General features: G+C 43.0%; 1 protein-coding gene across 6 annotated transcripts in view; it reads left to right on the top strand.

Annotated features, from left to right (window-relative positions):
* Window positions 1–17021, top strand: part of LOC134352828 (gastrula zinc finger protein XlCGF8.2DB-like) — a 90895-nt gene that overhangs the window by 27417 nt on the left and 46457 nt on the right. The window contains exons 1-4 of one of the 6 annotated variants that reach the window (XM_063060315.1): window positions 6459–6499; window positions 7346–7392; window positions 8515–8629; window positions 10061–12222. In XM_063060315.1, the coding sequence (XP_062916385.1) occupies window positions 10096–11133 (1038 nt within the window). In that variant the 5' untranslated portion in view covers window positions 6459–6499; window positions 7346–7392; window positions 8515–8629; window positions 10061–10095 and the 3' untranslated portion in view covers window positions 11134–12222. Of the gene's footprint in view, window positions 1–6411; window positions 6500–7345; window positions 7393–8514; window positions 8630–9861; window positions 12223–17021 lie in introns of those variants that run through there. The other 5 variants (XM_063060313.1, XM_063060311.1, XM_063060312.1 and 2 more) reach the window with 5 other exon arrangements.

The following is a 17021-nucleotide window of genomic DNA, read 5'->3' as shown; positions in this document are numbered from 1 at the left end:
AGATGGAAATGGTGGAAGGTTGTTTTTCAGACTGGAGGCCTTGACTAGTGGTGTGCCTCAGGGGTCAGTGATAGGCCCATTGTTATTTGTCATTTATATCAAAAATTTGAATGAGAATGTACAAGGCACAGTTAGTAAGCTTGCAGATGACACTATGGTAGGTGTCATTGTCAACAGTGAAGATAGCTATCTAGAATTACAGTGGAATCTTGATTAGCTGTGTAAGTGGGCTGAGGAAGAGCAAATGGAGATTAATTCACATAAATACAAAGAGTTACGTTTTGGCAGGACAAATCAGGGTAGGACTTTCACAGTAATTGTATTGGAGAGTTGTAGAATATAGGAACCTTGGAGTGCAAGTACATGCTTTCCTGAAGGTAGCATCACCAAGTAGATAAGAAGGTTAAGAAGGCATTTGCCATGCAGGCAAATGTTAACAAGTTGGGATGTTATTGTTGTGATTGTACAAAACTTTGGTGAGGCTTCTTTTGGAATACTCTGTTCAGTTTTAGTCACCCTGCTCTAGAAGCAATATCATTAGACTAGAAAGAGTGCAGAACAGACTTATGAAGATGTCGCTAGGACTCAAAAGACTGAGATGCAGAGAAAGGTTGAGCAGGCCAGGACATTATTCATTAGAGCGTAGGAGGAGGAGTAACATTATGGAGGTGTATAAAATCATGAAGGTTATAGATGACTATTTCATGCAGTGTTTTTCCCAGGGGTGGGGAATCAAGAATCAGAGGGTATTGCTTTAAGGTGAAGGCAAAAAATGTAATAGGAACCTAAGATACAACTTTTTCACCCAGAGGGTCATGAGTACAGTGGATTGGATCATTGGTTAATTGGAGTAGCAACATATTTGGGACAACTGTTAAAGAACAAAAGCAAATCAAGAAATTAGCCGGGCTTCCCTTCTTGTTCAGGACGCAATGCTGCTTAATTGAGACAGGAGACCGTTGCCAACCAGTTCTGACTAGAGTTAGTCACCTGAACTTGTATGGTCACTGTGCTTGGAGTGAAAAGTTTTTAAATAATGTCAGTTATGTGTGTTTGTGTTTAAAAGCAGTGATTTCTGTCACTGATAGTTGGCAAGAAATAAGCAGCAAGACAATTCAGAACTGTTTTGTTCACTGTGGTCTCAAGTCTTCATGCTTGGAGATGCTAAAAATGACCAGGACTGAAAATGAAATAATTTCACAACCTCAACAAGTTAGGAACTTAGAGTAATTTGAAGTGATTGAAAATCATCTTAAATGTTACAATGAAAATGAAGATTAGGAGGATGATATAATTAAAAGCATAGTTTGAAGGTAGCCCATTATCTCCACTAAGTGCCTGTGCTGAATTTGTTCATATACAATTAATCTAAAGAACCTGGCAGTGTACACTGGATGAATTCCTCTATCGATAAATGTTAGGAACTAATTCACAGTTTTATAGTACTGTAGTCATATTGGTAGAGTTCTAATTTGTTCTGAACTTTATTCAAATATATAATTTGTTACTCAGTTAAGTGGTAGTTTGCCTTTTTTATAACTCTTTCCATGAACCTTCAGCTAATTGGGGCAACTGCTTAATTGGGCCAAAGTGTACTGGTCCCAATGTGTCCCTGTTAACCGGAATCTACTGTATATGGAATGAATTGTCAGTGGAAGTGGTTGAGGCAGGTATATTAATAACATTTAAAAAGTACTGGAATGGAAAGTGCTGAGGGATATGGACCAAATGCAGGCAAATAGGACTAGTCTGGATGGACATCTTGTTTGGAATGAATCAGTTGGGCTGAAGGACCTGTTTCCATAAGACCATAAGATATAGAGAGTGTGGCGTGTGGCCAAGTGGTTAGGGCGTTGGAATAGCAATCTGAAGGTCGTGGGTTCAAGCCTCAGCCAAGGCAGCGTGTGTGTCCTTGAGCAAGGCTCTTAACCACACGATGCTCCAGTCTACCCAGCTGAGAATGAGTCCTGGCAAAAATGCTGGGGGTTAACCTTGCGATAGACTGGCGTCCTACCTGGGTGGGGGGAGTCACTTCACGCCACAGAAACAGGCATAAGCACTGGCCTGATGGGCCACAAGGCTCGTGACAGACTTAAATAAGATATAAAGGCAGAATTAGGCATTTTACCCATCGAGTCTGCCTCACCCTTTCATCATGGCTGATCTCAGCCCCATAAAACCATGAGATGTAGGAACAGAATTAGGCCATCCTGAGCTGCTGCTGCACTTACTTAACCTGTTCCACATGAGACAGCCCATCAATGCCATCCCTCAAAAGTTCCTGTCAGGCTCCAAAAACTGGTGTGGTGCCCAAGCAGACGGCTTTCTCCAAGTTCAAGTACGGGGAATGTACTGGTGAACACTCAGTCTGATGCGAACAAGAGCAAGGAATCAGCACTCCGGAGGGTAGTGTTCACCAGGGTGCCAGTGGATCACAGCAAGAGAAGGGCCACTGAGGTTACTGGAATGGTTTGTGCTGTGAGCACATTCCCAGCTACCTTATATGTAGCTCTTTATGCATGTGTAATAATCTTTAATAATATAATAACTTAATATTTATAATATTACTGTTACCATCAGGAAGGAGATACAGAAGCCTGAAGACACACACTCAGTGATTCAGGAACAGCTTCTTCCCCTCTGCCATCCGATTCCTGAATGGACTTTGAAGCCTTGCACACTACCTCACTCTTTTTTTAATATACAGGATTTCTGTTTTTGCACATTCTTAAATAATCTATTCAATATACATAATTGATTTACTCGTTTATTTATCATTATATTTTATTTTATTTTTTTCTCTCTCTGCTGTACCATGTATTGCATTGAACTGCTGCTGCTAAGTTAACAAATTTCACGTCACATGCTGGTGATAATAAATGTGATTCTGATTCAGAGTCTGATAATATTGTACAAAATATATTCATGGTTTTCTGACAGCTGATGAGTCTTTCATGTTGATCTTTTTACTGCACAGATCATATTATAAACCCCCCGTACTCCTGTTACTGCTACACTACCACCAAGAACAGTTACCATGCCATCCCATGCCCACAGTTTGGAAAATCTGATCGCCTGGCTGTACTTCTACTTCCTGAGTATTGGCAGATACTGAAGACTGCAGCACCTACAGAACTACTTTCAGCCGGTGCACTGGACAGTATTGAGGGATTTATCTTTGCTACAGTTGGCAGTGACTTCATTAAAACCAGCATGGATGAGTGTGTCCCGATGAGAACATACTGTACGTACCCAAATCAAAAGCTGCAGATGAGCCAGAAGGTTCATAGTCTACTGAGGGTTAGATGTGCAGCATTCAAGTCTGGTGATCCAGGACTATACAGGAAGGCCAAGTATGGAGGGCTACCTTAAGAGCAAAAGAACAATTACAGGCAGAATCAGATGCGGGGTTTGCAGGGCATTGCCTTTTACAAAACGAAACCTAATGTCATGAAGAGCAGTGATACTTCATTCCCAGATGAGCTCAACAACCCTTCATGCAAACTTTGAAAGGGAGAATGAAACTACAGCACCCAGTGACCCTGTGATCTGTATCCTGGAGGCTCATGCCAGATCATCTTTCAAGAAAGTGAACCCTAGCAAGGCCACAGGCCCCAGTGGAGTACCAGGAAGGGCTATGAAAACTTGCGCCAAACAACTAGCAGGTGTGTTCAAAGACATTTTCACTCTCTCATTGCTACAGTCAGAAGTTAGCACTGCTTCAAAAGAGCAACAATTATACCAGTGCCCAAGAAGAGCAGGGTGAGCTGCCTTAGTGACTATCATCCAGTAGTTCTCACATCAATGGTGATGAAGTGCTTGGAAAGGTGGTTATGGCTAGAATCAACTCCTGCCTCAGCAAGGACCTGGACCCACAGCAATTTGCTTATCACCACAATAGACCTACAGTGGAAGTGATCTCATTGGCTCTTCTCAAGACCTTGGATCACCTGGACAATACTAATGCTTACGCCAGGCTACTGTTTGTTGACAACAGCTCAATGTTTAACACAATCATTCCTACAGTTCTGATCAAAAAGCTCCAAAACCTGGGCCTCTATACCACCCTCTTCAATTGGATCCTCAGCTTCCTCACCAGAAGACTACCATCCGTGCAGATCAGAAGTAACACCTCCACCTCACTGATAATCAACTCTGGCGCATCTCAAGGATGTGTGCTTAGCTCACTGCTCTTCTCTCGCTACACCCATGACTATGTGGCTAGGCACAGCTCAAGTGCCATCTGTTTGCTGACAACATAATTATTGTTGGCAGAATTTCAGAAGGTATTCAGGAGTGAGATAGATCAGCTGATGGAATGGTATTGCAGTAACAACCTTGCCCGCAACATCAGTAAGAACAAACAATTGATTGTGGATGTCAGGAAGAGTAAGATGTGGGAAGACACACCAGTCCTCATCGAGGAATCAGAAGTGGAGAGAGTGAGCAATTTCAAGTTCCTGGGTGTCAACATCTCTGAGGATCTATCCTGGGCTCAATATTGATGCAGTTACAGAGAAGGCACGACAGCAGCTCTATTTCAATACGAGTTTGTGGAGATTTGGTATGTCACCAAAGACACTCACAAATTTCTACAGATGTACTGTGGAGAACATTCTAACTGGCTGCGTCACCAACTGGCATGGGGGGAGGGGCTACTGCGCAGGATCAAAGGAAGCCGTAGAAAGTTGTGAACTTGGTCAGCTCCATCATGGGCACTAGCCTCCCCAACACTCAAGTCACCTTTAAGGAACGATGCCTCAATACGGCAACATCCATCATTAAGGAACCCCCCACCCCATCACCCAGGACGTTCCCTCTTCCCAATGCTACCGTCAGAGAGGAGGTACAGGAGCCTGAATGCACACACGCACTGATTCAGGAATAGCTCCTTCCCCTCTGTGATCAGATTTCTGAATGGACACTGAACCCATGAACGCTACCTCACTACTATTTTTCTCTTTTTGCACTTAACCTTTTTAATATACAATGTATATACGTATTGTAATTCACAGTTTTTATTATGTATTGCAATGTATTGTTGCTGAATACAGTAACAACATATGCCAGTAATATTAAACCTGATTCTAATTCCCATCTCTCTTATTAGAGTATAAGACATATGTAGGAACAGAAGCAGGCCATTTGGCCCATTGGATTTACTTTGCCATTCGATCATGGGTGATTTATTATCCCTCTCAACAACATTCTCCTGGTTTCTCACCATAACCTTTGACACCCTTACTAAACCAGAACCTGTTAACCTCCATTTTAAATATACCCACTGACTTGGCCTCCATAGCCACATGTAGCCATGAATTCCACAGATTCACCACCTTGAAGAAATTACTCATCATCTGTTTTTAAGGGACATCCTTGTATTCCGAGGCTGTGCTCTCTGGTCTTAGACTCCCCCACCATTGAAAACATTCTTCCCATGTTGACCTTTCAATATTTGATAGATTTCAATGAGATTCACCCCTTATTGCTCTAAACTTCAGCAAGTACAGGCCTAGACCTATCAAATGCTCCTCATACGTTATTCTGATCAATGGTTATGCTGGTTACATGGTCAATTGACCACTGTAAAATTACCTTTTGCATGGGTGCCAGTGGGACATTCATGGTACAATTTATGGGTATGTAAGAAAGTGGGTGAGAGAAATAAGCAGGGGAATTAGGATTGATGTGATTGCTGTAAGAGCTGCATAGACTGATGGACCGAATTGTCAAACTTGACATAAAGTATAAAACAGTCAAGGGGGTTTCAATCTCAGATCTACAGAGGTACATCCCAACTTCAGAGAACAATCATCATAGTTCTGGGACTATAAAGCAACATTCCAGCCCTGCAGTTCCAGAGGTAATTCCAGGCCCAGTGTGGATAAGCGTTCCTATTCCACAAATAAAGATAATCGTTCAGACTCAAGGACTGCAGAAAGGTATTCAACTATGGGACTGTACAGAAACATTCCAAATTTCTAAATATTAGGGCACTATTCGAACACAAACTTGTAAAGTGGCTTTTCATTGCGCTCCAACATCAGGACTGTAGTGGCGAATTCCAAAATCTCTACTGGAGATAAACTTTCCAAATCTGGAACTGTGGAGTTTCAGGGTGGTTGAGGACAATGCTATCTAACAATAGAACAGTCAAATTCTGATACAGTAGACAGACATTCCATGTCCGGGACATTAGTGGTATTCCCGAACCACGCGACGATGGAGGGACATTCCAACTCAAATATTTAAAAATCACTTTTTATTAATTTAGTAACCGTGCAAAGAAAGTGACCGCGAGAATTGATTAATGGCGGTAGCAATACCCAGAATTCCCTGGACATTGGACATTGGACATTCCCATCCACGGCAAATGACAGCGCCTGATGAGTGCGCATGCTCTCCATGAGCCTCGGTTCATGCTGATACCGCATGCGTCAAAGCTCCTGCGGGTGAGCCGGACGCCGTGGGAACGGGAGAAGTCAGCGGGTGATGCCGGGTAGGGGGGCGGGGGAGGGGCTGCACCATACATTTAGTGACGAAGGGGATTTACCGTCTATTCGGCCGATGCCGCGGCTCTGATCCGAGCACAAAGCAGCGCGCTCGGTGTTTCTGAGGCCCACACCCGCCACACTAAGGGACAGTAGGCCGCACTGCGCACGCTCGTTTCAAACACACTCTTCGGCCACGAGACCCCCGCTTTTTGGCGCGTTGCCCCCCTCCCCGTCTGCAGGAAATAGGCCATTGTCCAGCCCGCCAGGCATCCTGGGTATGGTCCCTCGCCATTTTCGAGACGACTGGCCAGCGTTAAAAATAAGTTTTTAGGGTCCATGTTGACACATCAGCTGATACCAATTTTACTGCTTTTCCCTAGATAGATTTTTTTTTAATATAGTATATCTGCCTTTTCGGCATAACTATTAAATCTAAACAACAGGAATTCTGCAGATGCTGGAAATTCAAGCAACACACATCAAAGTTGCTGGTGAACGCAGCAGGCCAGGCAGCATCCACAGGAAGAGGCGCAGTCGACGCCCCAGGCCGAGACCCCGCTTTCAAATCCCTTACTCACTCTTCCTTCGGTTGGTCCTGGCGAGGGGTCTCGGCCTGGGGCGTCGACTGCGCCTCTTCCTGTGGATGCTGCCTGGCCTGCTGCGTTCACCAGCAACTTTGATGTGTGTAACTATTAAATCTGCTGAGAACTTATTTAAAGTGCTGTTCTCCCTGCTGGAAATTCAGACTGAAAAATAATATTGTCCCTACATCTTCTGATTTCGTCGTCAATTACCTTAAAACACAACATTAAGTACCGCATAACTTCACCCTCTAACCTCATTTGTTCCAGGCTGAATAATTGTAGCTTCTCCAATTTCTCCTGATAACTGATTTCAGGTATTGTTGTGAATTTCTCTTACAGGCAGGCTTTAAACAACTTCATAAAGTTAAGCAGAGCAATACAATTGAGGCCAAATTAATATTGACGTGAGACTAGCTGCTGGAATCGGATGCAAATAATGAGCTGCTAAAGGAGCTCAGTGTCTGTGGAAAGAAATGGGCAGTCACTGCTTGGGATCAAAACCCTTCATCTGGACTGAAAGTCTAAATGAGAGACTTCCTCCAGCAGCTTGCTTTTTGCTCATGATCAATATTCTTGTGTAAGGCTTTGACCATAAGATATAGGAGCAGAATTAGGCCATTAGGTTCATTGAGTCTGGTCTGCCTCTCCATAAGCTAATGTTGAGACTTCTGTCATAGTAACAGAGAACAGGAACAGGAGTAGGTTATTCAGGCTTTAAATCTGCTGCAGTTAAGAGGACCAGAACCTGCTCCTACCTTCACCCTTTATCTTTAAAACATATATTTACTTCCTTGAAAATGTTCAATGACTTGGCCTCGACTGCCTTCTCTGCAGTGGATAATTTCCCTCTTGGTGAAGAACTTTCCCTTGATTTGAATTTCCAATGTGCTTCCTCATTTCCTGAGTTGGTAACTGGAAGGTTCTGGAATCTGTGGCCACCAGGACCATCCTCCCTGTACCTTACCTGTCTGGTTCTGTTACAATTTCATAGGATTCTGTAAGTTGTGCTCTGATTCTGATATAAGCCCTGAATACAGTCCTGCCATCTAAGGAATCAAGCTGGCAAACCTTTGTTATACCTAGTCCATGGCAGCAAAATCTTCTGATGAGGAGACCAGAACTCCAGATGGGATCTCAGCTCTTCTGACCCCTATATAGCCATGACAATACATCCATATTCTAGTACTCAAATTCTCTTGCAATAAAGGCCAATAAAACATTTTTGTGCATTACTGCCCAATGTTATTTATAGATTTCTATTTGGGTGATTAGATCAATAAATTGATTGAAGCAAACCCCATGTGGTGCATAAGGAATTGAGTAACTATTACAGTCATTCAATCTGGGTTAAATTACCAAGTTCTGTAACGTGAATCATCTCTTTCATTGATTATTTGCCAACTTAAAATCATGGCCTAATTTCTGTATCTCTTCAGAGCCCCTGGACCTCGCCTGGCATCATAATGTTGACAAGTATGGATTAATTGCTTAGAAGCCAGCAGGAAGAAAGCTCAGGGAGAGGCAGCACTGTGCTGGAGTAGTCAACTACACGTGAGTCGCTTTGAATCTCTGAACAGCGATCTACTGTTTCTGGTTCGTTTACAGGGTGCAATACAGCTAGCACCATTGCCCAACCCAATTCTTGATTATTAGTGGCATAAACTCTATCTTTCAACAATGCACTCTCTGTAGAGATGAGACCTTTCTATTGCTGTTCTTGATGTCAGTACCACTTGCAAGGCGAACAGTAACGTTGTTCTCAAATAGCCTTTGAAAAGTTGGTGACTGCTGACAGAACTGCAGTTTATGTGCTGAAAGTACTCTCACGTTGCTGCTCCTGATTACACTGGACAACCATTTCTTTCAGAAGTGTCGCTTTCTCAGAATTGTCTTTTGTTTATGATAGACCACTTGAAGCTATAATTTCAGACTACTTGCATCACATGGGAATTTGGAGAGACAAGAAATTACCTTTTATTGAATATAATTTGATTAATTGCATAATTGTTCTGATGCGTTGCAATAGTTCAACTGAGCTTGATGATTTTCATCTGTACTCGGTGTCTGAGGCCTCTTGCTTAAGTGTCCAACAATAATCAGCCAGCATTGATGAATTCCAGTTGCCCTGATACTGTTTCTCCATGACCGCAATATCGTAGTGAAATATTTCACCATGATTATCACTGACTGCATCAAGACTTTAGGGAAGAAGTCTAAATGGAAATCCAGAAAATGAATTTTTAGTGACTTTGTTTTGTATGCTTGAAGCATGTTGTCAGCCATGTAGTTTGGTGCACTATAGTTGCCAAGAAAAGTTTCAATAACACCTTTGAATGCCTTCAATACAATTTTCTCCAGTCCCATTAAAAGTTCTTTGAACTGATTACCTGTTTGATTTGTGAATCAGCAAAAATGCCTTCCTTAATCTTGGCATCAGTTATTCTGACTTGAGTATAGGTAATTTTTTTAAAAATAGTGCATGATGGGGAAATTTCATGGTGATTTTCATGATCAGCAGCCCAAAATCCACAAGGTACACCCAAAAGTATTTAGGAAGCAATATATTTATTAGCCGGTATTATAAAAACAGGAATGAAGATAATCAAGCTGTTCAAGTAGGAGTGCTGTGGGATTAGGATGAGAGATGGGAAGCACTGATATTTTCATTCAGCTACTTCACTCTTTTAGCTGGAGTCTGCAGGCAAGGAAGTTTCTGTCTGAGAATGTGTATAAAATCTGCCTTCTCCCCCAACCCCACTCTTCTGTTGTATTTTCTCTGCCAGAGCCCAGATGTTGGTGTAGGTCGGGATTAGCTGATGATTCCCTTTCCCAAAGGAGAATAATGAACCAACTGAGTTGCCATGGTTTTCTAGCACAAGCCCCACAACTCAGCATATTCATAAAGTTCAATTTTGCAACCTACCTTTGCTTATTTTGTGGGTTCTCACTCATCTTTTTTTCCCGTATTTTATCCATTGAAAGCATTTCACAGGATATTAAAAAAGGAGAATCCTCAGATGGAAAATTCAGACGAAGCATCAGGTCAAGACCCGGACAAATCGTGTGAATCATGCAGCCCCAAAGCTCTTCAGCGTCTGGAAATGGAAGTGAGAAGGTCCATTCTGGTGGGCAAGAAGACATTTTTGTGCTCTGTGTGTGGGAGGGGCTTCACCCGTTCATACACCCTGCTGAGACACCAGCGAATTCACACCGGGGAGAAGCCGTATTCGTGCTCCATGTGTGGGAAAGGATTCACGCAGTCAACCCACCTCATCGCACACCAACTTGTCCACACTGACCAAAAACCTATTCAGTGTTCCGATTGTAAGAAGAGTTTCAAAAGCAGGGCTCATCTGCTGAAACACCAGCACGTACACAGTGAGGAGAGGCCCTTTGCCTGCTCTGCATGTGGAAAGGGATTCACTTCTGCATCCAACCTCACTGCGCACCAGCTCGTTCACACCGATCAGAGACCTTTTAAATGCTTGGACTGTAAGAAGAGCTTTAAAAAGAGAAGCCACTTGCTGAAACACCAAAAAACTCACACTGGGGAGAGGCCATTTATCTGCACCGTGTGTGGGAAAGGATTCACCCAGTCATCCAACCTGACAGCACACCAACTGGTTCACACTGATGAAAAACCTTACACATGTTTTGAATGTGTAAGGGGCTTTAAGAGTAAACAGGAACTACTGAAACACCAGCGCACTCACAATGGAGAGAGGCGCTTCACCTGCTCTCAGTGCGGGAAGGGATTCACTGTATCCGCTGACCTGCAAAGGCACCAGCGAGTTCACACCGGAGAGAAACCATTCAACTGCACACACTGTGGAAAAAAGTTCCGATGTTCGACCAACCTTATCAGGCACCAGCGAGTCCACACGGGAGAGAGGCCCTTCTCCTGCTTGGAGTGCGGGAAAAGATTCACTCTGTCATCCTACCTGCTGAGACACCAACTGATTCACACTGGGGAGAAGCCCTTCGCTTGCTCTTTATGTGGGAAGGGATTCACTCAGTCATCCAGCCTGCTGCGACACCAGCAAGTTCACAAGTGACTGCAGCGTTGTATTTGACTGTACCGCTGTTGTTATTCGCACCCAGGACAAAATGCCTTTTGTCCTGAGAGTCCGGGTTTGTTCCAGTTACTTGTTTATGTCGTTGCTGTAAGTGGGGACTTGTTTTGATAACATCGTTGGACACATTTGTACAATATCTTCAACTCAATGTGTTTGAAATTTTTTATCTGTTAGCATCTCCGAAAGTGTTGATCAAACTGTACTGCATTTGTACTGATTTGCATGTTATATGTAATGGTACCTCTATGAAAGAAGAGGGGAAATGGATTAATTGAATCCCTTTGTATAAGAGGTTTTATTTGATCTGAGACTGTGCAGTCAGCTTACATAATACAGGTAAAAATTAGCATTAGTGACACAGTAATTAAATCAATATTGGAAACTTTTAAAAACTAATACTTCTAAAATGGTAGCAAACTATTAGTTTAAACATGTCAGGAAAAAAGAACACACGGATCAAACACTAAAATGAAAGCAAAACACTGCGACCTTTATAGACTCCAGTCTCCGATGCCACAGGGGACAGAAGATCATGAGAAGGAGCAGTGAAAATCTCCAAAACATAAATTGGTTTATTATTGTTGCCTGTACAAAGGGGCAGTGAAGAATTTTGTTTTGCCTGCTATCCATACTGATGATTTCATTTCAACATTGCATTGATCTGTACAAGGGAAACAAGTGTTACAGGGAACATTTAATGCAGCTGGACAAAAGGTGCAAGTCCATAATAAGATAGATTGTATGATCGAACACTCCATTTTACTGTGCTAACAGTCAATAGTGGGAAAGAGCTTGAAGAAGGGTCAGGAAATCAAGTGAGAATGTGGTGGTTGGGGGAGAAACGATAGTGAGGGAAATTAATGCTGTCCTGTGTAGCAAAGTCCAAAAGTTCGGGTACCAACGACAGAAGAGGACAAGGAAGTCTGTGTGGGAAGGAACTGGCCACCAAATTACAACACATTAGTTAATAATCCCTGTATCAGTCCCTGAGCTATGTACAATTTGACTTTAGGCATATGAGAGAAATGTTGCTGCCCTGATCAAACCACATTTGAAATATCATCAAAGTTGCTGGTGAACGCAGCAGGCCAAGCAGCATCTGTAGGAAGAGGTGCAGTCGACGTTTCAGGCCGAGACCCTTCGTTAGTCCTGACGAAGGGTCTCGGCCTGAAACGTCAACTGCACCCCTTCCTACAGATGCTGCTTGGCCTGCTGCGTTCACCAGCAACTTTGATGTATGTTGCTTGAATTTCCAGCATCTGCAGAATTCCTGTTGTTTGGAATATCATGTTCATTTCTGGTCATTTCATTACAGAAAGGATGTGGAAGTTTTAGAGATGGTGCAGAGGAGATTTATCAGGATAAGAGAGCATGTCCTCTGAGGAGTGTTTCTCCTTGGAGCAAAGGAGGAGAAGAAGCAACTTGATAGAGGTGTACCAGATGATAAGAGGCATAGATCAAGTCAATAGCCAGAGTTAATCTGAGGGGCATAATTTTAAGGAGGAGAGTACGGGGGGGGGGATGTCAGAGGTAAGATTTTTATATGAAGAGGGGTGGGTATATGCCCTGCCAGTGGTGGGGTGGTAGAGGTACATGCATTAGGGACATTTAAAAAATCTTAGATAGGCACATGAATGGCAGAAAAATGGAGGTTGTTTCGGAGGGAAGGGTTAGATTTATTTTAGAGTAGGTTATAAGGCCAGCACCACATTGTGGCCGGAAGGGGTTGTACTGCGCTGTAGTGTTCTATGTTTGAGCAATTAATACGCGGCAGTAGTTTTGTAGAAGGTGGGTTCTGGTTTGTGCAGCTCTGATATCAGTTCTGGGAAGCGCAGATGGGTGACATACATCCAGACTGTGCTGAGATCAGTCTTCTCATAACTTCGCAGAGCTAGGGAGGTAGGGAGGGTTTAAAACAAGTAGTGGAGGAAAGCGGATTAAAGTTCGGCAAATGAGCTTGAATAGCACAGAAGGCTTGAGCAGAGGATACTAATATGGCAATGATAACCTGACCTGAAGGGATCTGCAGTACAAATCTAAAATTAACTCAGTGGGCAGGACTAGAGATGACAGAAATAATAAAAGCACAAAACTGTAGGTTTCACATCTGTGTGCGAGAAATACTTGAAACAAACAGATGTACTGACAACACAAACAGGAGCAAACAAGTATGGTCTGACAGTCAGGAAGTCAGGATAATTACAATCACATTTTAATGCTCCTCTGTAAATTATTGGAGGTGTGGGCTGAAAACTCACTGGGATTTGTTGGACTTCTTTCGAGGGTCTCAAGAGAAGTGGCACAGATGGTGTTGGTGTTATGGTATTAACTTCTCAAAATTGTGTAGATTTTTCCATTTCATTGGACATACAAATTTAGCTCATTGAAAAAGGAATGGAGACAGAAAGCAGGATTCCACATGGCAGTTAACATCTGATGTGGGAAAATAGTTAGCAACTATAACTACTATAAGATTTACAAAAGTCCAAGTAATTGGGCCAAGCCAGTATAGTTCCAAGAAGTGGAATGAATATTTTTCCAAGTTAGTGGAGCCTTGTGAAGTAAGCACAAGAGATTTCTGCAGATACTGGAAATCCAGAGCAACACGTTGCTGGAGGGACTCAGTAGGCTGGGCAACATCTATGGAGAGAAGTAAACAAGTCAACTTTTCGGGCGGCGACCCTTCAGTAGGACTGGGAAGAAAGGAAGAAGAAGCCAGAATAAGGTGAGGGAAAGAAAGGGAGTACAAGATGGAAGGTGATTGGTGAAGCCATGTGAGGGAGTGGAAGAGGAACGATGAATTGAGAAGTATCGAGGTGACAGATGGGAAAGATAAAAGGCTGAAGAAGGAGGAATCTGATAGGAGTTGAGCGAGGACAATGGGAGAAAAGGAAGGGGGGGCACCAGAGGGGGGTGATAGACAGGTGAAAAGGGGAGGTAGAATGGGGTATGGAAAATGAGATAGATAGGTAGATACTTTATTGATCCCAAAGGAAATTACGGTGACACAGTAGCATTACAAGTGCACAGATATACAAATATTAGAAGAGAAGTAAGAAAGAATAAAACATGTTACCTCAAACAGTTTAAGAGGAGGGTGTCGTCACTTCCCCAGCTATAGGTTGACTCATTATAGGCCTAATGGCTGAGGTTAAGAATGACCTGATATAGTCCTCGTTGGAGCAGTGCACTTGTCTTAGTCTATTGCTAAAAGTGCTCCTCTGTTCAGCCAAGGTGGCGTGCAGAAGGTGAGAAATATTGTCCAGAACTGCCAGGATTTTTTGTAGTGACCTTTGTTCTACCACAGCCTCCAGTGTGTCCAGTTTGACTCCTATAACACAGCCATCCTTTCCAATCAGTTTATTGAGCCTGTTGGCATCACTTGTGTTGATGCCATTGCCCTAGCACACCACTACATAGAAGATAGTGCGGATGACAACAGACTGGTAGAACGTGTGAAGGAGAGGCATGCGTACTCCAGAGGACCTCAGTCTTCTCAGGAAGCAGAGGCTCTGTGTTGGTGCTCCACTCAAGTCTGTCATCCAGGTGCTTGTAGGTCCTCACCATATCCACATCCTCACCATCAGTAGTAACAGAGAGCAGTGCAGGCTTAGTCTTTCTAAGGTCCATCATCATCTCCCGTTGTTGGAAAGAAATTGTCGGAAGTTAGAGAAATCATGTTGGAGGCTATCCAGGAGGAAAATGAAGTGTTGCTCCTCCAGCCTGAGAGTGGCTCCATCATGCTAGGAGAGGAGGCCATGGACTGACAGGTCAGAATGGGAAGGGGGAGTGAAATTAAGAGGGGGAAAAGAGCAAAGGTGCTCAAAAATGCAGTCCCCCAATCTACATCGGGTCTCACCAATATAAAGGAGGCCACATTGGAAGCACTGGATACAGTAGATGACCCCATCAGGTTTTACCTCACCTGAAGGGACTGTTTGGGGCCCTGAAAGCTGGCGAGGGAGGAGATGAATGGGCTGGTGAGCACTTGTTCCACTTGTAGGGATAAATACCTGGGGTGAGATCAGTGAGGAGTGAAGAATTGCCAAGGGAACCAGAGAGAGCATAATCCCTGGGGAAAGCGGACTGTGGAGGGGAGATAAAGATGTGTTAGGTGGTAGGATACCGTTGAAGATGGTGGAAGTTGCAGAGAATAATTTTCAGGATGCAGAGGCTCACGAGGTGCTTGGTAAGGACAAGAGGAACTCTATTCTTTGCTCAGGCAGTGGGAAGATGGAATGAGGGCAGATATCCCAGAAATGGTGAAGAAGTGGATGAGAGCAGTGTCAATGGTAAAGGAAAGGGAAACTTCTTCTTTGAAGAAGGAAGACATCTCAGATGTTATTGAAACAAAAGCTTCATCCTGAGAAAAGAGACGACAGAGACAGAGAAAATCAGAAAAGGGATTAGTATTTTTACAAGTGACAGGATGGAAAGAGGTGTGGTCTAGGTTGCTGTGTGTGTCAGTAGGTTTCTAAAAGATATCAGTAGATATCTTTCTCCAGAGAGATTGAGAAAGGGGAGACAGATGTCAGAGAAGCAAGTGAATTTAAGGGCAGGATGGAAGTGGAAGGCAAAGCTGGTGAAATTGACGAGCTCAGCATGGGTGTAGGAAGCAACACCAATGCAGTCCTTGATGTAGCAGAGAAGTAATTGGGGACATTACTTGAGAAGGCTTGGAGCAGGCTTTATTTTTTGAAGTAACCAATGATTAAATCTGCTGATAACACTGGGAGGAAAGTGAGTTGTGTGGGGGGGATATAGGTAAGATAGGATCAAGGGAAATAGGTAGGTTAAGTGAAATCAGTAAAGTAATTGACAAATGGAACATAATATGGAAAAATGTGAGATTAATCATTTTGCAGGGGAAAAATTATGGTATCAGTTTCTTCTCTAAATGGCACAAGATGGTGGAGCCCAGAGATGCTGAGAGATCTGTGTATCATAATGAATGTCTTGCCAAAGGCAATATGCACATATAAAATATCGTGAAAACTAGTGATATTAATACTTATGATGAGGAGAATTAAGTACAAATGTAGGAAAGTAATATGTTTTGTAGTATAGGGCATTGGTGAAACAATATCTGGAGTACTTACAAAAGGAAATAAATGCATTCTAAGTTTTATTAAACTGACATCTAGAATATGGCAATTGACCCCATGAGGACGAGTTGGACAGGCTTATTTCAGCTGAAGTTTGGAAAGCTGAGACTTGATAGAAGCATAAGGAGGTGACAATGTCATGACGGTGTGAATGTGGAAAGAATGGGGGCAGCCAGGCCCAGAGTCACAGTTTCAAATTTATGACTGATAGGTGAACTATAGTTCTCTCAGTCTTTGGAATTCTTTCTCCAAGGGAGCAGAGCCTATAATATTGTTTATAAGGCAAAGGAAGATTGATACCTGATAGGCAATGTGTGAAAGGTTGCCCATAGTGGGTAGGATTGCAGATTATAATCAGATCAACTATGACCTGATTGAATGAGAGTGCAGGCTCAGAGCTGAGTGGCCTACCTTACTCCTAATTCTTAACTCTGTGTGGGAGCTCTTCTCACAGTCAGATGAAATGATTTTCAATCACTTTTAAACTATTTGTGAGTCGCACTGAATCTTAAACAATGTCTGCCTTTGGGTGGCTCTGGAAGCATTTTCTCCATATTAACATCTTCGATCCACTTGCTTTTACAAACATCTCTGCTTTTTATCTGTCTTCTATCATCACTGTCTTTTGTCCCCTATTTCTTGAAATGAAGTAAATCTGAGATAGTTAGGGACATCAGGAGCCAACCACTGGAGATAGATAAATCCCTGCCTGTGAGCCACTCGGCTACACAGTGTGGTTTCTGACCCATTTCCAATCCATGA

This window comes from Mobula hypostoma, chromosome 10 (genome assembly GCF_963921235.1).
Source record: "Mobula hypostoma chromosome 10, sMobHyp1.1, whole genome shotgun sequence".
Lineage (NCBI taxonomy): Eukaryota > Metazoa > Chordata > Chondrichthyes > Myliobatiformes > Myliobatidae > Mobula > Mobula hypostoma.
This window is presented reverse-complemented; position numbering and strand designations above follow the sequence as displayed.